Below are 24,994 nucleotides of genomic sequence, written 5' to 3' on the forward strand. Positions count from 1 at the left end.
CTCCTAATATGCATTTTGCTACGACCATAATATGCTGTAATTTTTACCCTAAGAATGTAAAAAATATTTTTTACAAATTAAAATTATCTATCTGTATATTGATCCTATTTGTTTCGCATTCACTAAATTTTTCATTTTAACCATAGGACACTTACTACTTGTATTACTTTAGTAGCTGATACTTAGAACTGTGAACAAAGAAGCCCTCTGATCTGGGAGTTGCTCGGTTGAGGAGGAGAATCCATGAATGGGCTTCCCTGAGCCTTCACTTGAAACTACCTTACAGTGGGCTCCAATGGGAAAGTGACACTAGGTGGGTGGAAGTCCTTCCACCAAAGGAAACACTCCACTGGATCCAAATCATGGTGCAGGTAGAAGAAGAAGAGTTGGTTTTTACTTTCTCTACCACTTTACTTTCTCTACCACTTAAGGAAGAATCAAACTGGCTTATTATCACCTTCCCTTCCCCTCCCCACAACAGGCACCCTGTGAGATAGGTGAGGCTGAGAGAGCTTTAAGAGAGCTGTGACTAGCCCAAGGTCGCCCAGCTGGCTTTGTGTGTAGGAGTGGGGAAACCAACCCAGTTCACCGGATTAGCGTCCACTGCTTATGTGGAGGAGTGGGGAATCAAACCCAGTTCTCCAGATTAGAGTCCACCACTCCAAACCACCACTGTTAACCACTACACCACGCTGGCTCTATGGTACTGTACCACTACACTGCACTGGTACTGTAGAGCTTCATAGATGCTAACTAGAACCTTGAAATGTGCTTGAAATACAGTACCTGTCAGCTTCCAAGCACATTTCAAGGTACTAGTTACCATCTAAGAAGACTTCCAAAGAGGTACACCCTTGTTGGTGCTGTTCTTGGTATTAGGGCTAAGTGGAGATGTTTGATTACTCTCCAGAATTATGTCAGCAGAAACTGAATTACCCCTTCAGATTCCATTAAATGTCTAGGTGGCATTCCTGAATATGTTTGGCGTCTCTAAAAAGGCTGACAGGTCTTAATATGTATGTATGTGCACTAGCTTCTTATACTTGGTACATTCAAGGAGCCTTCTTTCACCAGAGAGAGAATCTTCTGGGAACTACTGCGGGATTCCAAAAAGTCCCTTATTAGAAAAGTAGCAGTCATCACCACTACCATACTGTGTTTTATTTGTCTTTATTTTACAAAAATTATACCCCGCCTTTCTGCCCTCATAAGGCTGGCCAAAGCAGCTAACAAATTAAAAACATACATAATGATAACCGTATCTTAAAAACCATTAAAACCAGCAAAATCACATCATTAAAACAATTGAAACCAGAGCTAAAATACATACAACAACATAAAAATCGTTAAAACACTGGGCAGGAAGGAGGGATCACGGAGGGAACACAAAATGATACAAAAAAAGGTCTTCATCCACTGACAGAAGATGGCAATAGAAGGGGAGAGACGAGTCACTCTGCGCAGATAGTTTCAGAGTTTTGGTGCCATGACTGAGAAGTCCATCTCCTCGGTTGCCACCCGCCTAATCTCAGAAGGCAAGGATATCTGAACCAGGCTCAGAAGATGACTGCAATGGATGAGTAGGTTCATCCAGAATTCAGAAATTTCGGTTGGAAATGGTCCCCTGTATGGAGGATCTGCCTTATATTTCCACTTTATGAAATAGCTTGGTCAAATGGTAAACTTGTTTCCAATTTAAGCCAACTTGAGACAGTGAGAAAGCCAACACTCAACTTAGGCCTTCTGGGGGGGGGGTGTCCTACACCTAGTCTTGGCAACTGCTTGAATAACCAAGCACAGGCTTTAGCACTCCAGCTAGAAATAATCCAGGGTATAAGGATGAGTGACAGGTTGGAAAACAGGGTTGAGATGACAAATATTTTGCAGGCGCAGGCGAAGATTTAGTGAGGTCAAATCTGTACGGCTATAGAAACCTAGAATATGCAACAGAACATCACAAAGCTATCTATCTGCCATATAAAAATCTGAGGAACTCCAGGCTCTATCAGAACACCAAAGAGCTCCCTATAAATTATCATATCCTGAGAATGTCTTCAAGACTTGCTTATCCCCTGTCCCTGGATAGCCAGCAACGCCAATTGATTAGTTTTGAATCTTTTGAGGAAGGAAAGGGTAAGAAAGTGGAATTTGGGGGTGGCGGGGTGGGAGCTGATGGTTTACACATCAGGTCCTCCCCCAGTCCCAGGCTGAGAAAGAGAGTGTCCTTTTTCCCTCCTCCTGAAAAACAGCCTACTTCTCAGGAAAGTGCATTTACATTCTCAGGAAAGTTACACAGAAGTAGCACAAAAGGACATCGAAGTGACTTCTTTTGTGCTTCTTGTAGCATTGTAGTATGTAATAATATCAATTACAAAAACCAGCCAGGGGTGAAGTTTAAAGAGGTAGCATATGTGGTATAACAGAGAACTACAAAGAGAAATTAAAGAGAAATTCCTCTTTTGAAAGCAGATAGGAGAAATCAGTAGCTTTGAAAGTAAATTTTGGAAAAAGAAATTCCGCTCCCCATAACAATGCTAGCTTCTTATTCCACCAATTCTATGGAATGTCTGAAGACAATTTCTCAGTCTGAGAGCTTCTTCTATACACACTTACTAGGGCTCTTTCACACAGCCCGAACAATGCATTCAATCCACTTTCAGTGCACCTTAACCATCGTTTGCAAGTGGATCTTGCCAGTTCACACGGTAAAATCTACCTTCAGAGTGCATTAAAAGTGCGTTATTTGGACTGTGTGGAAGGGCCCAAAAGTGTCAGGGGTGCCTGTGCTTCTATGGATGTTTCCACAGTGATCTGGCTCAATCTCCACTGGGAATTCACTTGCGAGGTATGTAAAATATGGTGCTGTGAACTGCACGGGCAGAAATCATTACATCAGGTGGTCCCCAGCTTTGTTGACCCTGTAGGCACTCGGCGAGCCAGCAGGGTGTAGGGGTTAAAAATGGCGTCCTCTAATCTGGTTTGGTTCCCCACTCCTGCACATGAAGCCTGCTGGGTGACCTTGGGCCAGTCACAGTTCGCACAGAACTCTCTCAGCCCTACCTATTCACAAGGTGCCAGTTGCGGAGAGGGGAAGGAGATGTGTTTGTAAGATGCTTTGAGGCTCCTTAAGGTAGAGAAAAGCAAGGTATAAGAAGCAACTCCTCAGAGAATTTTAATAAAGAGTACTGAGTGCCACATGCCATGAAAGCTGGGACCAATTACAAAATGGCTGCCATGTTGCAAAAGATTGGGAGATTTCATGCCAAGCATCCTCCTATGATGATGGCAGCTGTTTATTATCTGGCTCTTCACACACACCCATGGTGATGCCTTGTGGGGGCTTCTGAAATGTCTCCTGCTCCAATGAGACAAAGGAAACTGGCTCTTTACATTCAGAAGATGTGTTCTGACAAAGAAGGAAGTGAATGCCATGAAACACATTGATGGTCATTATATGGTACTCATGGGCACTATATGGGTGGTGTTTTTTGGTTTTTTTTACTGTTTTACATGTACCTGGACCTACATGGCAGAAATTGCAGGCACTGTGTTATTCTCACCACAAAAAAGTACATGTAAAGGCAGTCAGATTGACATCTGGAATAAGGAGTGTTCCACCATGATTCCCCCCCACCACACACACACATTTTCTACAGGAAGTATTTGGGCTCCACAATTTAAGAAGGATGTTGACAAGCTGGAGCGTGTCCAGAGGAGGGCGACCAGAATGGTCAAAGGTCTGGAATCCATGCCCTATGAGGAGCGACTTAAGGAGTTGGGTTTGTTTAGTCTGGAGAAGAGAAGGTTAAGGGGTGACATGATAGCCATGTTTAAATATTTGAAGGGATGCCATGTTAGTGAGGGAACTAGCTTGTTCTCAGTTGCTCCAGAGACTAGGACATGGAGTAATGGATTTAAACTAAGAGAAAAGCGATTCCACCTAAACATTAGGAAGAACTTTCTGACGGCGAGGGCTGTTCGACGGTGGAATGCGCTGCCTCGGAGGTTGGTGGAGTCCCCGTATTTGGAGATCTTTAAGCAGAGGCTGGATGGCCATCTGTCGAGAGTGCTTTGATTGTGGGATCCTGCATGGCAGGGGGTTGGACTGGATGACCCTTGTGGTCTCCTCCAACCTTGTGATCTTGTGATCTCAGGTATAGCCTGCTAGCTTCATTTACAGTACGCTTGAGCATCTTGTTTAGCCACGTTAGAAGGGGTTGCCATAATAGACTCTCTGGAGCCACCAGATGTTATGCAAGCATGGGTTTTGCAGGTGGTGATAGTCCATTAGCCATCTTCAGCCAACGACAGGTGCTACAGCTGCTCCAAAAAGACCATGGAAAATAATCAATGCACGATTTTGAGAACCACCCATTTCACACGACCAGAGCAGCAAGAAACGGCAGGAGGTGAATGACATTTCTAATATTGTCTTTGAACTGAAATATTGCCTTAAATTCTTCAGCCACGGTGTCAGGTCTACTGGTTTTCCATTGTCCTTACTGTAACGGACTAAAATACAGAACGAAGTGAGCTGGAGTCCCTTTGCCAAAGATCAGGGTGTACTTTTTAATATAAACAGCAAAGGATTCATGGGAGTCTTCTGTGACCTTCGCTGTCTGCACAGAAAGGAGTCTCTATTCACGTTGAAGGCTGAGAAAGTCTACTGCCAACATAACTGAGACGTTAATTAGTCAGATTTACTCAGTTACACTGTGTTTCACATGCCATCATTGCCAATATATTAGGTATTTCCTTATAAGGGATCAGACTTTAACTGAGGAAGGAGAAATATAAGCAGATTTTGGCTGTTGTGGTGGTCTCAGTTTTCTTCCTGCAAAGACCCTTTGACATGAGATCCATAACCGAGGGCTGCATATTTTGTCTCTGAATGGCTTTTTGGAAGTATATAGTCTGTATATTTTTTTAATTTTCATTGTAGGTTATCAGCCACTCAGGAATTTCAACGGCGACCGGAGCCTAAAGGATCAGTGCCACAAATGAGTTTTTATGACAAGGAATAACTTCATATTGAACTGTATAGAAATTGAGAGATCTCCAAACAAGCATGACTTTGAGAGGATTCAAACAAATATGTTTCTCATACTGAGCACACCAACTAGCCTGGTGGTTTTCGGTTGTGTGCACTGGGTCAGATCCACTCCATGTAAGCTGTATATATTATTGGACACACATGACTACCGCATAGACTTGATCCCATCCTGTATTCTCCAGGGTGAAAGGTCATTCTGAATATTTTTAAACTTGCAGTGTAATGTGATTATGAAATCTAGCCCTGCAACTATTTCAGTAATACATCCAATATGTGTATTAGGGTAGAGGATTGTTCTTCATGAATATGTAAAACAGAATTGTTAAAGGGGGCATTTTTATAAAGGAAATGGAGCTACATCACAACAGATTGGTCCAAGAAATTGCACTGGGTTTCTACTTACGCAATAACATGTTCTGCTTTGTGTAACTTGTCATGTTTAATACCTAGGCTTTATTCAGAGGACAGCTTTGTTCAATTTTCTGCAATTCTGCTCTTATTCTTTGCTTATTAGCTGAATCATCCTAGGGATTGCATTGATTTACATGACGTAATCTGCCCTGAATCTCAGTGAAAAAGGCAGACTATAAATAAATAAATAAAATGCATAAATAAATACATAAATAAATAGCAGGTACATTCAAAGAATGGCAATCTGTGCTTCAAATTTTAGCTAAGCAAAGAGACACACATACTGAACTTCAGGGAAGAAGTATTTCACTTTGGAGGCAGTTTTTGAAGCTATGCATGGGCTGCTTTAAAAGACTGATTTGATTTATTGGATTTATATGCCACCCTTTCCTGGCCAAGCCAGGCTCAGAGCAGCTTACAACCTTTTAAAACAATTTAAAACCAATCTATAAATCACATAAAAATTTACAACAATAAAACCGTGCACCCTCATCTATAGCAGCAAATAATACATCTACAATAATAATAACATAAATAGCAATAACCTTTTTTTTTTACCATCAGCAGGAACAGCAGAGGCAACGGGAGGAGAAGGCGGAGATTGTCCAGAAATTTCCATTGGCCCAAAATGTATCAGTCTGACTAACCACCGTGGGAAACGGACTGCTGGACGTACAGACTTTTAGTTCGGAGCCAGCAAAGCTCTTCTAGTGGAAGGTGGTAGAGTTATTCCAGATCAAGCAGGAGGGTGGGACTTCAGGGCTCTCTTGAACTTCTGGCAAAAAATAATCACTTCCCTTTATTGGAATCCTTCACATCCATTAAATTACTGCCACCACTGAGGTCCACTTCAATTGTCTCACATTGACATTCTGGGATTTTCTCAGCTTCCCATCTCGAGACTAATATACCTAAGCATTAGCAGTACAATCCTAAGGAGAGTTACTTCGGTCTAAGCACCGTAAATATTGTACAATATGGGGCTTACCACCCAGTGTTTGTGTGTGTGTGTGTGTAAAGTGCTGTCAAGTTGCAGCTGATTTATGGCAACCCCTTTAGGGGTTTTCATGGCAAGAGATTAACAGGGGTGGTTTGCCAGTGCCTTCCTCTGCACAGCAACCCTGGCATTCCTTGGTAGTCTCCCATCCAAATACCAACCAGGGCTGACCCTGCTTAGCTTCTGAGATCTGACGAGATCAGGCTAGCCTGGGCCATACCTCTCACATACTTAGTTCTGGTAGTTCAGCTGTGGAGGCATGATGGAGACAAAGCCCTTAACATTCCAGCTTTTAACCGGTTACACTAAAGGCTGCCGGATTTGTCTTTAAATTAACAGTGCAGCCCACAAAGAGTATATAGTGGATATACAATCTAAACCGGGGTCCTGAACTTTTTTGTTATCGTGGCAGCTGCTGTCCAAGGAACATTTTTTAAAATCTATGTGTGAATGTGTGTGTGTGTAAAGTGCCATCTAGGTGGGGTTTTCAAGTCTAGTGATTAAGCAGCAAAGGTGGTTGCCTTTCTTTGCAGAGTCTTCCTTTAAGGTCTCCCTTTCAAGTACCAGCCCAGCTTAGCTTCTGAGATCTGATAAGCTTGGGATATACTATATTCCACTTCCCTTAAAATGTATACAGTCAATCAAATCTCCGTTGGCCACTTGGGTCTCCCATTCCTATCCCTCCTGTAGTCCACATTTGAACAACACTGGGGGGCCCATTCTGTTATGAAGAAGGAACAAAAAGCAAGCATTTTAATTGCAGTGATTTTATGATTTAATTACGAGTGGTTTTTTATTATTTTTGACTGATTGGCTGTAATATGTCGGAAGCCGCCTTGAGCACACCTTTGCTGGGGGGGTGGGGGCAGGGAGTAAATTGAATAAAACAGAAATGAATAAATAAATAGCCCCACTTGGCCCAGCCCACATTCTAAAAACTCTTGTCAGTGCCAGGAAGGATGTCAGCCAACACCATGGTGCCTACGACCTGGGCAAACACATTGGGGACCCCGATCTAAACCAAGCACTAATCTATACTCAGTACATGTCTTGTCTCAGTTTCAGTGGTTTATTAAGGATCTTTCTGAGGTCACCACAATGTCTGCTTCTCCTCTCATACCGCTTTTCTATCCCTCCTGTCCTCCAAAGAGCTCATAAGAGCATCTGTAGCTCTCCCCTCCTCTGTCAGCACAACAACACTGCGAGGTAGGTTAGATAGTGAGTAACCAGCCCAAGATTGCTTGGTGAATTTTGACTGCCTCTTGAGACCTAGTCCATGGAACAGTCAGGGTGCTCCAACCAAAGATCTCTGGCATCTTTAGCAACGTTGTTTTTCTATGGCTCACCACGTTAACATTATATTCAGTGGCATAACATAGTGATATATATATATAGTGAATTTCTGCATAGACAACACATTAAATATGATATGGGGGGGTGTTTTCAGGCAGGCCTGCCCTGCTGACGAAGCTGAGCACATGAAGCTTTCTCCACTATGCTGTGTCCTTAGGGTTGTCAATCTCCAGGTACTAGCTGGAGATCTCCTGCTATTACAACTGATCTCCAGCCGATAGAGATCAGTTCACCTGGAGAAGATGGCCGCTTTGGCAATTGGACTCTATGGCACTGAAGTCCCTCCCCTCCCCAAACCCCGCCCTCCTCAGGCTCTGCCCCAAAAACCTCCCACCAGTGGTGAAGAAGGACCTGCCAACCCTATGGGTCCTCTATCTGCCACCTCACTGTGGAAGGCAAAGGAGCTCTGTCACAAGGAAGAACTGGAAACCATTTTTACAAATGATTTCCACAATTTTGCTTTTTTCTATGATGGCTACCTTGTTCTGAGGGATGAGACTGAATTTCACAAACATCCCGGTTCACTTCAAATAGCTTCTTTTCAATTCCAGCTCTCCTTGGTGAGAAACAAACCCCCAAGTCGTGATTTTTGCACTTTCTCCCCCACCTTGCCGAAGCCACCCACACAAGATTTGTCAGGAGCTCCAACTTGTACCCCCTCCCCCGAAATCTGCTCTGTGATCATGTTGCTATGTTGAGCTGATTTTAATTAGCAATTAATAAGCCAGTTAATTAGATTAATTTAATAATCCGATTATACACAGAAGGAACCAGAGGTTTAGACCACTATTACTTCAGACAGGCTCACGTCACTGCCACTTCGCTTTCTCCTGCTGCCTTGCCGGCAGCCAGAAAGAGATGGGATAATTTTTAAATCAACCCTTCCAGTGAAAGAGCATTCTAACCACACAGAATTAACTGGATCAGTCTGTTCATGGCAGACCGTGACCGATCATAATGTTACCTAATTCAGAGTTTTCAGCTGTGTGAGTTGTTCTGATGTTCCTTGAAGCAAGAGACTTTTCATGCTATAGTTTTCTTCCACTTCACTTCGGTTTCTTGTGTTGTCATAAAAAGGCTTATACGTCTTTTTAAAACAACAACGGGGGTCTTTGCAAATATGTTCGGAATGGTGTTGCAAATAGAGAATGGCAGGATACAATTTTTTTAATAAATCAGATCAAATCTTCCCAACGTGAAACAGAAGAGCTCGATTCAAGTACAGTATCACGTTAGAGACCAACAAGATTTTCGGGGTATGAGCTTTCGAGAGTCAAAGCTCCCTTCTTCAGATACAAGGGGGAATGGAGATCCCTGATATCCCAATCTGAAGGTGGAAGTGGTGTTCCAAAGAAGGGAGTTAGGATGCAGAGGTACAAGGCAGAATGTACTCAGCTTGAGTAGAGCGGGGAAGAAATACGTGTGTGTGTGTGTGTGTGTGTGTGTGTGTGTGTGTGTGTGTGTGTGTGTAAAAAGTGCTTTCAAGTCAAAGCCAACTTATGGCAACCCTGCATTCTCGATGTCGAAGATAACGTGAAAAGACTAAGAACCTGAAGAACCCACCACCAGTCAGAACAAACAATAATGATCTTGACCAGCCAAAGGTCTGAGTCAGAAGAAGAAGGAGAAGAAGAGTTGGTTTTTATATGCCGACGTTCTCTGCCACTTAAGGGAGAATCAAACCGGCTTACAATCACCTTCCCTTCCCCAGTTCACCAGATTAGCCTCCGCCACTCATGCGGAGGAGTGGGGAATCAAACCCGGTTCTCCAGATCAGACTCCACCGCTCCAAACCACCATTCTTAACCAATACACCACGCAGGTTCTTGTGTTCAAGAGTTTTTGGAACGAACTGGATGAGGAAAAAGAAGCAGCCTGAATCTCATTCTCCAGCTCCTCATGGTGACTTCTATCTTTTTTTCCATAGAATCATAAAGTTGGAAGGGGCCATACAGGCCACTGAGTCCAACTCCCTGCTCAATGCAAGATCAGCCTAGAGCATCCCTGACAATTGTTTGTCCAGCCTCTGCTTATAGACTGCCAGCGAGGGGGAGCTCACCACCTCCCTAGGTAACTGATTCCACTGTCGAACAACTCTTAGTGTAAAAATTGTTTTCCTAATATCCAGCCGATACCTTTCCACCCTCAATTTAAACCCATTATTGTGAGTCCTATCTTCTGCTGCCAACAGGAACAGCTCCCTGCCCTCCTCTAAGTGACAGCCCTTCAAATAGTTAAAGAGAGCAATCATGTCCCACCTCAACCTCCTCTTCTCCAGACTAAACATTCCCAACTCCCTTAGCCTTTCCTTATAGGACTTGGTCTCTAGGCCCTTTCTCTTTTTTTAAAAAAAAAGAGAGAGAAAGAAGAGAGTTGTAGGAGAGGGGGAGAATCTTTCCCCATCCCATGTAATTTGACCCCAAAGAGCTGCTGGACAGTCAGAGTCCTTGGTTAGACAAATCAATGATCAGCAGCTGGGAAAAGGGAAGTTGTGTATTCATTCTGTGATTTATTTTGCCATCAATTTGCACAGACTTATGGTGACTCCGTAGGGTTTTCAAGGCAAGAGGCCAACGTTGGTTTGCCATTGATTGCTTCTGTGTAGCAACCCTGGACTTCCTTGGTGGTGTCCCATCCAAGTAGTAACCAGGGCCGACCCTGCTTCGCTTCCGAGATCTGACAAGGCCAGGCTAGCCTGGGCACTACAGAGGCCTAATTTTAGCACTAGAGAGGTCTCATCTCTGTGTGCCATCCAAGGCCTATGCCTCTTGTTAACAATCCATTCTGCAGATGCAAATTCTAACAGTTTCAGACTCTCCCCTTTTAGAGACACCAGTCAAAGACTTTCATCTGAAGGGGGGAAAAAAGCAGCTCTCAACCAAATATGAAGTTTTCTTTTAAAGGAATTCCTCCCCACTCTATCATTCAAAGGAGAGGGCGGGGGGAAGAATTACATTACAAACAAATTATGTGCTTGACACTAGGTCATCCTGACATAAAGCAGAGGGGGCCAAATAAATCTAATTAGCTGTCGGTTCAGGCTTATTCCGACAGCACTTCCACAAGCTTGTAAGCGGTGCAAAGCTGGTCCCCGTCTGACTATTGGGTCAGCAGCAAACAGCCTCACGTAACCAGCAGAAGGAGCAACCAGCTGCCTGATGAGGGTGGGGAGGGAGAGAGATCTGTTATTTACCAAAAACCAGCCCTGCATAACCTCTGCTGGTTTAGAATCATAGAATAGAATCATAGAGTTGGAAGGGACCACCAGGGTCATCTAGTCCAACCCCCTGCACAATGCAGGAAATTCACAACTACCTTCCCCCCCACACACACATACTCCCAGGGACCCCCTACTTCACATCCAGAATATGGCAAAAAAAAAAAAACCCTCCAGGATCTCTGGCCAATCTGGCTTGGAAGGAAAATGCTTCCTGGCCCCAAAGTGGCGATCAGCACTACCCTGGGCATGCAAGAAAGGGTCACGAAAGCCAAACATGGATTCAAACCTTCCTGCCCTCCCTCTCATGATCTGCCTAAGGTCACAGAATCAGCATTGCTGACAGACGGCCATCTAGCCACTGCTTTAAAACCTCCAGGGAAGGAAAGCTTACCACCTCCCGAGAAAGCCTGTTCCACTATCTATCAGATAGTTCTCCCTAATGTTTAGCCGGAAACTCTTTTGATTTAATTTCAACCTGTTGGTTCTGGTCCAATCTTCTGGGGTATGTGTGTAGGAATTGGGAGGCAAACCTTTTCTTGCCCACAGACAACCTCCTTAACCTTAAACAACTTCTCACTCACAACAATGTCCTTCTTAACATGCACACGGACTCAGGGACCAGGGCCTGCAACAAAGATGCCAACTGTGTCCCCATATTCACTCTGAAAACATAATCACCAGACCTAACACCAGCCATACCATCTCAGGTTCATTCACTTCTTCAGCCTCCAGCGTTATATATGCCATCAAATGTCAGCAATGCCCTTCCACTCTACATAGGACAAACATGCCAGTCCCTATGTAAAAGAATAAATAGGCATAGATATGACATTAACAATCACAGCACTCAAAAACCAGGGGAAGCTTCAAGAGGAGATTAAAATGTGAAATTGCTAGACTTGAGTTCATTTACAAATTCAGAGTGATGGACCCCCCCCCCATAGCTGAATAGGGACATAGGATCCTTATCTCACTACAAATGCTAACTATCTGCCCCCAAGCACTTCCAAGTACATTAAACACTGATGGTTCAATTTGCACCATTTTCACTGGTGATGCCCGAATAACCTTGATGTATAAATATCTGGGGCACTTTAATATGGTCAGGAATGCAGAGGCGAGTCATTTGTAATGCAAGTGAGCATGCTAGCCAACACAGGTTTTAAGTTCCTTATAAATACATGAAGAGCCTGCTTAGGTTGCGAGTGTAAATACATCCACATTAGAGGCATTATTTGACTTTCACCATACTTCAAGATGGCATTTACAATAAGAGTAGTTGGAAAGGAAAAAGAATATTCTCAAATTAGAAGACAATCTGAATTTTAATATCACCATATTCTTTGATATATATATACATATACACATATAGCCACACACAAAAATAATGTATTAAAAGCTAAAGCTTTACTCCATTCCCATTGCAGAAATTTAAAAATGAATAATATGAAGGAAAAAAATATACAAAATAACTTCCTCCTTTAAAAAAACACACAACTGCACATAATCTCTTGTGTATTCCTCAGGAGAAATTCAATCAGGCCTACTACAAAACATTTCTTATGACAAATATTGGTCGTGATTTCTTTGTTTAAAAAAACGTTGTAAAGGAATCAAAAAGTTTACCATATGGACAACTGTGCAGCATTTGCGGACATAAACTGGTAGGTCAGCGAAGTGGAGCGGAGATTGTAATATTCTGGCACCGCAAAAATTTTGACCCCCAAAAATAAAAAGTTCAAAACCCCACAAATAATTTTTTGAAATGCGCATTTTTAAAAAATGTCTACCAATGAGAGAGGGGGGGGGGGGGAGAAAAGTTGTTTCACTTTTTGTGAAAGAGCAGAGGTTTCACCATTCCCGCAAGAATCTTGGGCAACTGTGCTGCGATCACTTCTGACATCATTTCTGGAAATTCAACACTCAGGGCCCGAGACTGGAGAAACGTGTTCAGACAGTAGAGGTGGAGCTGTTTCACAAGCTGTGTTTAAAAAAAAGAAAATAGTAGAAGTTACCAGCTGGGTGACATTGGGCTAGTCACAGTTCTTTCTGAACTCTCTCAGCCCCAGCTACCTCACAAGGCGTCTGTTGTGGGGCGAGGAAGGAAATTGTAAGCCAGTTTGATTCTGCTTAAAAAGTAGAGAAAATTGGCATATAAAAACCAACTCTTCTTCTTCTTCTTCTTACACAAACACCACCACGCAACAAGATGCTCCCTAACAGCAACCCCATTGGGGCTCAACTCTGGCCTAGCTTCTTCTCTCTGGCCATAGCAAGAAACGGCATGTCCAGTGTAACACCATGCAATTAACAGCTTCACCATTTCCAAGACAATTTGTCACAGAACCATAGAAGAACATGTTTTGGTGGCTACCATGTCACCTCAGGAATGTGAGAATTGGCCAAACAAGGCCTCATATGTGGGGATTAATTCAGCAAGGCCTAAATATCTACTTTTTAAAAGTATAGGCTTACTTACATTAAGGTTTGAGAGACAGAAATCTCAATAAATCACTGATGAGTTGCAGTGTTCCTAAACAACAGAGATGGTTTTTAAGAAAAAGTAATAAGCAGTCTGATCATCCCTTTCTACATCACTAGGAAGAATACAGGGCATAATGGATTTCTTTCTTTCTTTCTTTCTTTCTTTCTTTCTTTCTTTCTTTCTTTCTTTCTTTCTTTCTTTCTTTCTTTCTCTTTCTTTCTTCCTTCCTTTCCTTTCCTTTCCTTTCCTTTCCTTTCTTTCAATTACATTTTTTTTATTGACTTTTCTTCAAGGAGTTCAGGATGGTTTTCATGGTTCTCTCCTCTAAACACAACATCCCTGTGAGGTAGGTTAGCCCAAGAGAAAGCTACTGACTGAAAATCACAAAGCGAGTTAAAATGTGCCGCAGGTATCCAAACCTGGATATTCCAGATCCTAGTCATGCTAGGAAAAGTCATGCTAGGAAAAGTTGAGGGCAGCAGGAAAAAAAGAAGACCCAACAAGAGATGGATTGACTCAATAAAGGAAGCCACAGCCTTCAGTTTGCAAGATCTGAGAGCAAGGCTGTCAAAGATAGGACATTTTGGAGGACTTTAAAGTGTTGTTAAGTAGCAGCTGACTTATGGTGACCCCAATAGAGTTTTCAAGGCAAGAGAAGGACCGAGGTGGTTTTGCCACTACCTGCCTCTGCATAGTGACACTGGACTTCCTTGGGGGACACTGGACTTCCTTCCATCTAAGTACTAACCAGGGCCGACCAGTTATAGGTATAAGCTTATTTAATGGATTTCCAGATCCTTTTTGAGGAGCTGCTTCCATGAGGCAGAGGCAGACACAGCCACAGATGTGAACTGCTGTAGATCCTGTGTCCAATGTATCTCCAGGGCTCCACCACACACCTGCTCTGAGGCCTAAAGAGAAACAGGATCCCCTAAGGTGGAGGACACCCAAACCACAGATGACCCTGTGCCCCATGGCATGCTTCTGACGCGCAAACAGCCCTGTGGAGTGGATGGATCAAGCCCACGTTAAGGCCTCACGGAATGAACTTACATCATGCATGGAGTCCATCAGTTTTGTAAGCTGGTAGAAACGCTGCGAGCTGGCTACCACGCCCTTCTGCCGCAACCCGATCGCCTTAACCAGCTCTCTGATGTAGCTCGATCTCATTTCTTCAAACTGGTTTTGACTGCGGAGACCTTCCAAAGGAACTACAAAGAAAAACAATAGTTGCCAACGCTTCAAGAGTTTCACCAACCACCAAGTTATTCCAGGCTCGATTCAAAACACGGGTTCTTACCTGTAAAGGCCTAAGCGGGCTGGGACTGGGGTACTTAAAGGGCCAAGTACTCCGATTTTGAACCTGCCTATCTTAAGATAGGGGTGGGAGGTAGTTGTGAATTTCCTGCATTGTGCAGGGGGTTGGACTAGATGACCCTGGTGGTCCCTTCCAATTGTATGATTCTACACTGGCTACCGTTCACCTTCAGAGGCAAGATGGGTTAACGCTAAGGACAAGACCTCCCAATTTATGGAATATTTTCCCTCCAACCCACTGCCTGCCAGTAAACTTGATGGTCTTTTTGTTACCAGCCTAAGATTTTTCTGTTTACCCATACATTTTTGGGGACAGTTAAATCGTTCTGTTTCATTATGTGCAATTCGTCTTCACTGCCTTTACGACTAGCCTGTGCAGCTTTTCTGTTACAGCTGACAGACTCGTAATTTTGCTACCCTTACTATTTTACTCCAGATAGTGTGTTTTATTTACTAGTTTTATTAACTTGATATTGCTGCGGGCTATGACTTTGATTTTATCAGCATTGCCATTTTTTGCTCTACCTGATTGGGGCTGATTTTAATATTATATTTCTTGGATTTTTTTTATTGAGAGTCTAATATAAAAATTTATTGTGTGCAGTTGAAACCAGAGGCTGGGACTAGTATCAAAACCTTGGTGAAACGCAGATGCTGTTTGCCATCACAAACGGAGTAGAGAGGGCTCTTCAAGGGGGCTGGCCCTTACATGGTTCTCCTCTCCTTCATTTTGCCCCACAAGAGCACTGTGAAGTAGGAGCCAGCATGGTGTAGTGGTTAAGAGAAGTGGTTTGGAGCGGTGGAGTCTGATCTGGAGGACCGGGTTTGATTCCCCACTCCTCCACATGAGCTGCGGAGGCTAATCTGGTGAACTGGATATGTTTCCCCACTCCTCCACATGAAGCCAGCTGGGTGACTTTGGGAAAGTTACAGCTCTGTTAGAGGTCTCTCAGCCCCACCTACCTCACAGGGTGTCAGTTGTGGGGAGGGGGAGGGAAGGTGATTGTAAGCCGGTTTGAGTCTCCCTTAAGTGGTAAAGAAAGTTGGCATATAAAAACCAACTCCTCTTCTTCTAGGATAGGCTGAGAGATGGTTGACTGTCTACACCACCCAATGTTCTTTACTGGTTGAGTGAGGGTTTGAACCCCAATCTTCTTCAGCCTGTGGGCACTTCTGAGGATGGGGAGAAGAAGCCATCACAAAGTGGCTGCCTTGTGGGTCAATCACAAAACAGCTGCCATGGGATACTGAGGCCACTGATAAAACATGAGGAGGTAGTATGCCAACCATTCTTCTACCATGGAGGCAATTATTTCTGAATGGTTCATCCCTGCAGACATAAAGGAGATGTCTCCTTGGCTCTCCTGCTGCTCCACTGAGGTAAAGGAAAGCTAGGACTGGCTCTTGGCTTTGGGGAACAGATGCTTTTTCAAAGAAGCAAATGGGTACCCGGAAAGCAATGGCACCCACAAGCACGGCGAGGAGGATCTCTGTTGTGGCCATTACACCACACCACCTTCTATCATTTCACAGAACAGAGGAGCTTGTGGGCATCCATCTTTGGCTAACAATTAGAGTTGCCAGGTGGCTTGGAATGGCGGGCAATTGCCCGCCAATCCATCTTCCGGCTGACAGCAAGGATCGTGTGTGCATGTAGCCGCAAGCAACGCAAACCCTTCAATTCCGATTTACTTCCATGACAGGACGATTTACCACTCAAACCCCCATTTGAGTGGTGAATCGTCCTGTCATGGAATGATAGGGTTTGAGTGGTAAAATGGGGGTTTGAGTGGTAAATCGTCCTGTTGTGCTGCAGTGCTTCTGGAAGCAAACTGGAAGTGATGGGATCACGTTGCTCGCGGCAAAACATGCGATCCCCACCCCCAAAATCTCCCGACGGAGGGGGGGTTGGCAACCCTACTGACAATGTTTCTTTTTATGCCCCAAAGTTACAGCTTTAGGGTTCGAGTTATCAAAAAATCTAGCTTTCAGATTTTCTTCTAGGCAGACAGCTGTTGAAAGAAGACTGAGAGGGGATATGATAACCTTCTTCAAGTACTTAAAGGGCTGTCATATAGAGGATGGTGATGAGTTGTTTTCTGCTGCCCCAGAAGGTCGGACCAGAACCAACAGGTTAAAATTAAATCAATAGAGTTTCCATCTAGACATTAGGAAGAATCTAACAGTTAGAGCAGTTCCTCAGTAGAACAGGCTTCCTCGGGAGGTGGTAAGTGCTCCTTCCCTGGAGGTTTTTAAGCCCAGGCTAGATGGCCATCTGTCAGCAATGCTGATTCTATGAACTTAGGCAGTTCATGAGAGGGAGGACATCTTGGCCATCTTCTGGGCATGGAGTAGGGGTCACTGGGTGTGTGTGGGGGAGGTAGTTGTGAAATTCCTGCATTGCGCAGGGGGCTGGACTTGATGACTCTGGTGGTCCCTTCCAACTCTATGATTCTATAAGAAGAGGGGAATAGCCAACGGTACACTTACTTGTGCTAAGGAGAAGCAACGCTTTCATGCAGAGGAATTCCTCCTGGGAGACCTGGAGCTTGACAAACTCCTGGGGGATTTGCCACATGGACAGGCACTGTGAATAGAATGATGATTCCTTCATCCTCTGTCTTACACCCAAAAAGAAAAGAGACAAAAGGCAAAAGAAATAAATGCTGACCCCACAATTTCTTTTGTGTACCTGTAACGTTGGAAGCATATGTTGGGAACAAAATCAAGAATGCTCTTACCAAGTTCAAAGTACAGCATGCTATGTATTTTTTTAAAAAATGCTAGTCCTTCAAGAGCTAGCGACTAAGACCCAAACTAGCCAAGAAACTGGGAGATCTGTGATGGAGACTCCCAAATAGTTTTTTTTTAATTAGTAAACAGAAAGTAGGGAGGCGGCCACTTTCAATCAAGCAAAACCAAAATAGAAAGGGAAAGAAACAACATCTACCCAGAAGAACCAGATAACTAGGAGGGTTGACAAAAGGCCTAATAACAGAATGGATAGTAATGGGTTACGTTAATACATCACAAATAGAACAAAATTTTCATTAAAACCAAAGGAGTTTTGGCCACAAGGCCTTCCTCGGTGGTACAAATTTTTAAAATGCACACCATAAAGTAAAATATTCAAAATACAAAATACTGCATTTCTGACCAAAGCATTAAAACCGGGAGGTCTTCAGGTGTTCTGCCTTCTGAGGTTAAGCATGTGGTAACCCAGGACAGGGTCTTCTTGAGTGTGGCACCAAAACTCTAGAACTCTCTCCCCAGGTAAACTTGTCTGTCCCGTTTCCATCTTCCACTAGCGGGAGAAGACTTGTTTGTTTTGTTTGGCATTCCCTCAGTGATCCTTGCCCAATATTTTAATTGTTGTTTTTATATGTATGTTAGTTCTGGTTTTAATGATGTGTTTTGTTGCTTTTAAAGGTGCAATTTTTCATATGTTTGAATGTGTGAGCCGACTTGGTGTCTCTTATGAGGTCAGAAAGGTGGGGTATACATTTTGTAAAATAGAATAAATAAACAAAAATGAATGAATGAATGAATTTTTCATGGTGCAACAGTTTTATTCTGCCACAGTCATGACTGTTTTTGTAAACCAGGTACGGTGCAAGTCTGCATGGATATCTTTATTGTGAACTGCAGATTACATGAAGGCATTTTTATTTCTCAAGGCTTCCTGCTGATTTTTTGGTTTTCCAGCCCTTGTGGTCACCTTACCATTTTTATTTTTTCCTCCACTTGTTTTATGGTGAAATGGGGCTGATTTTATTGTCAACTTTTATTGCTGCTTTCCCCAGATGGTTTGCCCTGATGATCTACTGCCAGTGTGTTTTTATTACTGACCACTGTCTTCTCGTTTAGGACTGAATATTGGTAGCTGCCTCAGGAACGTTTATTCCAAGAACAGAGAGGTATAATTTTTAATAAAGATGTGATGTACACACAAACACCTGAAGCTGCCTTATACCGAACCAAACTCTGGTTTGAACCAAAGTCTACTCTGACTAGCAAAGGATCTCCAGGGTCTTGGGCAGAGGACTTCCACATCACCCATCGATGTCTGTTTTTTTTAACCGGAGATGCCAAAGGTCGAACCTGAGACCTTCTGCATACAAAGCAGATGCTCTACCATTGAGCCATGGCCCTTCACCACGTGTATGCGAATCAACCTCTCTAAGGTGTTACATACTAGCTATGTACTAATACTGTCATTTTTAGTTTGCAAACAGCCCGTTCTGTTCTAAACAAGCATAGGGTACAGTCCTGAAGATCTTCTGATAAGCTAAGGAGTCATTCAGACCCTTGTACATATTGGAGGTCTCTCTCCTTAATGTCAGCATTGCTGGATCAACCAGGTGCTTTCTGTTCCAGGATCAAAGCCTGGCTGTAGCAAATCCCCATGTTCCCTCGTCCTGATCTTTGAGCACAGCGTGAACAGTCCAGCACTGGACGTTACCCTCCACACACAAACACACCCCAACCCCCTGCAAGGCCACTGCTGAGAAACCAGCATTAACCAGCACCAAGGGATCACCATGTAACTTTGCAAAACTGCAGAGGCCTGTACTCTGATTAAATAATTTTTAGTGGATGGATGATCTGTCCTTTAACTCATTAATATTTGATTGAATACATCTGCCGGCTAGCAAAACTTCAATATGGAAAGGCTACCTATGATGTTCACTGCCTAATGCAAAAAGGACACAGAGCCGTGGTTCATAATATTCAGGATCACTCTCTTTTCATCAGGGGTATTTTATATTTTTTGCAGAGGTCTGTGTATATAAATCTGCAAATTCCTTGAAGAAAACCCCCCACTATTTAATTGCATAATCCTTTATGATAGATATCCCTGATGAACAGTGTGTATATATTAAACATATGTTTCTGGGTACCTTTTGAGGTTTTTCTGTATTGGTGTTCCATCTCCTCTTTTTCTTGATTCTCACTCCAGTTATTTAAATTGGCCTCTGCTGATTAGCCAAATGATGCTTTTTTAAGGGCCCCCCAACATAGCACCCATGGTCACCATGATGCCTGCCAACATCTTCTTTGGCATCCAAGTGTTTTTAGAAAGTGGCTGGGGCCAGGTGGGGCTCTTACCCAACAGAGCTTCTGATTGGACACTGAAGAGCCAATTAGCAATGCATATGAAAATATCATTTCACCGGCAGATGCTACCAGTGGTTGTTTTTTTTTTAATTTTCTCTCAATCCTCTTTAAAATTACCCCTTTCCTCCCCTGCAATTGGGCTTCCTCTGTGTGGCTCCACCTCCTGCAGCAGCCATTTTGTGGTTCTCTCAGCCTCCTGTGTAAGCCATTTTGTGGTTGCACCCACCGCCCTGTGCCAGAATTCCAAAGGTGCCCACAAGCTCAAAAAAGGTGGGGACCCCTATGTGTGTGTGTGTGTTAAGTGCCTTCAAGTTGCCTCCAACTCATGGTGACCCTATGAATCAATGTCCTCCAAAATGTCCTATCTTTGACAGCCTTGCTCAGATCTTGCAAATTGAGGGCCATGGCTTCCTTTATTGAGTCAATCCATCTCTAGTTGGGTCTTTCTCTTTTTCTGCTGCCCTCAACTTTTCCTAGCATGACTGTCTTTTCTAGTGACTCTTGTCTTTTCAAAATGTGACCAAAATACAATAGCCTCAGTTTAGTCATTTTAGCTTCTAGGGTCAGTTCAGGCTTGATTTGATCTATAACCCACTGATTTGGGTTTTTTGGGCAGTCCACAGTATCCGTAACACTCTCCTCCAACACCACATTTCAAATGTGTCTACTTTCTTCCTATCAGCTTTGTTCAATGTCCAGCTTTCACACCCATACATAGTAATAGGGAATTCGATGGCATGAATTAACTTAGTCTTGGTGGCCAGTGACACATCCTTACATGTAAGAATTTTTTCTAACTCCTTCATGGCTGCCCTTCCCAGGGGACCCCAACTTTATTTAATTAATCTGTTTATCGTACCGACCTGATAAGAACCCATGGAGAGTAACTCTATAATGCGCAGTCTGGAACAACCCAGTTTGGCCCCATTTCTATCACACACCTTTTGCTTGTTTCTCTTCCATGGAGCTTACACCCAAGTAAACATCCACAGGACAGCAGACATAGTTGGCCTGTTTCTCAACCAGACAGAGACCGGGACACGTTTCAAGGCCATGCTGTGTTTTAAAACTGTCACTATCTTTCAGACAGTTGGAATGGTATTGTGCTATGGTAATGTCCACAAATGTTCTTTAAAAAGCATACACTGGAAAATCTTGAGGACTCTAGTAAAACCAGAGCACTGCAGAAAGAGAGGGAAAGGCTGGAAAGATCTACTTACTCGTTTAGTATTAGATCGGGTGCAAAATATAACATCTGACCGCTGACGTGCTTATAAGACCTCCATCCCATGGCGAACACCATTAGGCTCATCCAGGAATACTGGATTAGGGTTATCTGGTCATCAATATGTAAATTCCGGAATCCTGAAGAGCAGGCAATGTAAAAAAGAAGTTAATACAAAATCACAATTTAGAACACTTCTATTTTCAACAGGTTCACCAGTAGATTGCCATCAGTAAGTGCTTTACAGCTGGTTTAGGGGTCAGAAACGTAGTCCTGGCTTGTATGATATGCCCTTTACAGTTGATAAACAGGATCTGTGTTAATCTGATTGCCTACATACCTCCTTCTAAGAATCTCAGAAAGGTTGCCCTACCAAGTTGTCCACACAATGACTGTGTGAGGTAGGGTAGGCTGAGAATTACCTTACAGTTGACTAGGGAACTTTGTGGCACAGTGGGGATTTGAACCAGGGTCCCCCATCTCCTAATCCACATCTTAAACATTCTACCATGCTGGCTCTCATTTGGTGACTTAGCAAGATTTAACAGAACAATGCATTGCCATTTCTCTTTTCCCCCTATAGTGGAAAATCAACTGAGATTATAATTTATAAGGAGCTGAGAATACTAGTACAAATGGCCCACAAGGATTCTGTTGGTAGGAATGAATTGATGAGTTGGATCCAGACTACATTTTCCAGCAGCAGAATAGAACTTCTCTGCTTCCACAAAATGCTGCTCCTGGGAGATAGCAGACCCTCAGGAATGCCACAAAGGGGGTTCTGGAACAGGAAGGAGGAATCAGTGGAAAGTGCCAATTTATTCTGGATCTGACCCAACAGCATCATGTTAAACTGATCCAGTTTCATCAATGGAGGTCTTTTTCCATGTTCCCCCATCATTTGAAGTATGGTGGGTGGCCACAAGAGAAAGAGTATTCTGAATGGGGGGGGGGTGCATATCTATATGCCGAACAAAAAGATCACTTTTTGGTATGGGGGGGGGGGGGTTGTTGCACAGAAAAACGGTGGCAATTAAAGGGTGCTGAAAAGTGGATCCCAAATAATGCCGAATTTATTCAGTATTATTTGGAGCAGCTTTGGCCCTGCCACGAGTTTTTAAACCCCCCTCCCCTCCCTCACTTACCTGCTGCTGGCAGGTGTTGTGCTCAGAGCAAGCATAGCCTTCAGTTTAGCGTCGCCACCCGCTCCAAAGTCCAGGACTTTGGAACCTGCGGCGATGCTAAACCGAACATTGTGCTGGCTTCCAGCTGTACTCACGAGCTGGGCTCTCTCTGCACCCAGTCTTCAACTCCTCACCCCCTATTTTTCGGGTTCAGGTTATTAACCTGAAATTTTTCAAATTGTTCAAGAAAGCTAAATCCATTGTATCCAGCTTTTTCAGTTTTTCAAAAATTTCCGAGTCTATTAAACCCGAAACCGAAAAATCCTGAAAAAAACAATGGTGCACACCCCTAATTCTGAACAAGAGTGCTGCAACTATGGAATACCCTTCCAAAGAAAGTCTCCTTGGTCCCATCCCTAGTGATTACTGAACATTGTCCTCTTAAGAGGGTATTCAGTTCTTATGCATTTTTAAGTTGCGGATTTAGTGCTGCTGAACTGCGTGTTTATGTGCCAGTTTGGGGTGGTTGTTAGAGGGCACCCTTCACCAATTTTCCCCACTGGCTTCACTTTAGCTAAAGAAGGGATGTGGTTCACCTTCCACCCTGTTTTCCCCCTCACCCTTCCCATCTTTCTGAGAAGACTTGGAGAGATGGCAGATGAGTCTTCCTTGGACCTGCCTGGATGGTGCTTAAATAGCTCCTCGCAGGCTCTGCAGCCCCATCTCTCCCTCTCCCACTGGGCTTCTGACCCTTCCATGCCAGCCCCCTTAGCCTGTTCAGTACCCCTCAGGCTTTACCAGGCGAGTGCTTTGCAGCCAGTTGTACAAGCAATGGCCCCAGCCAACCAAGCAGTGGAGCCAGCAATCTTCTCCCTGCAGTAGCACTACCTTTGGCTGTAGGTTCTAGCCTCCCCCTTGAAAGCTGCTCATCAAAAGGGTGTTATACAAAGAGGGATATCTGGGTACCTACGAGAAATACCAAGGCTTTTGATCACTGCTTCTGAACACTGAGGATCCGTTGCTGGATGAAGGACCAAAGGCCTATTTGGAGACTCGGTAACAACCAGTCCTATTACCTGGTAATGACTTGGACCACTTGACTACACAAAGAAGCTGCCTCTCGCATAGTTGATTGAGGCCGGTCAGCAGAGCGCTCGGTGTTTCCGGCTGCGTATTATCGTAACCTGCGTAGACCACTTCAGGCTCGATGCCTTGCAAGATGCTGACCAGCGGCGGAATATACTGGATCTCTTGGTTTGGAGAATAGGAGAGCCTCTGGGCGAGGGTTTGACTGTCGTTTGGATGGGCTGCGGGCTGCTGGAGTGCGATAACGTCTAACGTCCTCAGAACTTTGACCTTATTAAACTTCTTAAACTTTCGACCTGCAATCCCCAAATACACTCATTGGTGGAAACTAACAGCAATATCAATTCATATTCAAATTAGACACGACTTCATTATATGTCACATGCTACTAGGTTTAAAACGGAAACCCTCTTGCATTATATACAGATATCACAATATGACTTCAAAGGTAATGCCATGATAGTTTGGAACCGGGATGTCTTCCTTGGCCCAAATCACAAGATGTCATAGTTCCGCTGAACACTGCATTGGTCGGGCCACACCTGGAGTATTGTGTGCAGTTCTGGAGGCCTCATTTCAAAAAGCATATGGATAGAATAGAGCAGGTGCAGTGGAGAGCGACGAGGATGAACAGGGGCCTGGAGACCAAGCCCTAGGAGGAAAGGCTGAGGGAGTTGGGAATGTTTAGTCTGGAAAAGAGGAGGTTAAGGAGGGACATGATTGCTCTCTTTAAGTATTTGAAAGGCTGTCACTTAGAGGAAGGCAGGGATCTGTGCCTGTTGGCAGCAGAGGACAGGACTCGCAATAATGGGTTTAAACTGCAGGCGGAAAGATACCAGCTGGCGATTTGGAAAAAATGTTGTTCAACAGTGGAATGAGCTTCCTAGGGAGGTGGTGCGCTCCCCTCCCTGGCAGTCTTTAAGCAGAGGCTGGACGAACACTTATCAGGGGTGCCCTAGGCTGATCCTGCATTGAACAGGAAGTTGGACTAGATGGCCGCTTCCAGCTCTATGATGCTATGAATGTGAAGTTCCCCTGTAGGGCTCATTATGAGATGAGTCCTGCCTAGCTGAAGTTAAGGCTTAGCTCGTAATAGGTCCAGCAGGAACCCTCAGGGCTGCCACAGCTGCTCCTCCCCCCTGGAACCGACCTGGTGACAGTGGTAGTGGACAGAAGCACTCCTGTGAAGTATCACTACGCAGTTTCCCAGGGCTTCTGGTTCGTACTAAGGATGCAGAAGCTCTGAGAAACTAAAATACCCATGTGATCCTGGCACCCAGGATCCCATTTCTACAGGGTTCTAGCGCTGGATCAATATTGCAGCAAATTTTACTGGCAGAGTTGCAGGGAGTGGGGTAAGAAAGGGCAGCAGTAATGACCTGGGGAGCCCTTCAAGTACTGGGATGGGTCGAGCCACTCCACTCAGCAAGGTTTGAAGCCTTCCTCCAACTTAAGCAGCTCTTCTTTCAGCCTAAGGAATCTTTCTCCAACTTAAGGAGACTTCCTCCAATGGAAGAGCGACTTCAGGACAGAAGCTGAAAAAAAGCCTTGGTAAAAAAAAATGTTTTGGCCTGGTGCCTAAAAGTAAAGTAGGTGCCAGGTGAG

General features: G+C 44.0%; 1 protein-coding gene across 1 annotated transcript in view; it reads right to left on the reverse strand.

Moving 5' to 3' along the window:
- Positions 1-12,859: 12,859 nt before the first annotated feature.
- Positions 12,860-24,994, reverse strand: part of PGR (progesterone receptor) — a 74,615-nt gene continuing 62,480 nt past the window's right edge. The window contains exons 4-8 of the mRNA XM_056858121.1: positions 23,380-23,685; positions 21,175-21,319; positions 17,327-17,457; positions 14,573-14,730; positions 12,860-13,015 (exon numbers count right to left, since the gene is read on the reverse strand). Of these exons, the coding sequence (XP_056714099.1) occupies positions 12,860-13,015; positions 14,573-14,730; positions 17,327-17,457; positions 21,175-21,319; positions 23,380-23,685 (896 nt within the window). The remainder of the gene's footprint in view (positions 13,016-14,572; positions 14,731-17,326; positions 17,458-21,174; positions 21,320-23,379; positions 23,686-24,994) is intronic.

The sequence above is a fragment of the Euleptes europaea genome, chromosome 12, assembly GCF_029931775.1.
Source record: "Euleptes europaea isolate rEulEur1 chromosome 12, rEulEur1.hap1, whole genome shotgun sequence".
NCBI lineage: Eukaryota > Metazoa > Chordata > Lepidosauria > Squamata > Sphaerodactylidae > Euleptes > Euleptes europaea.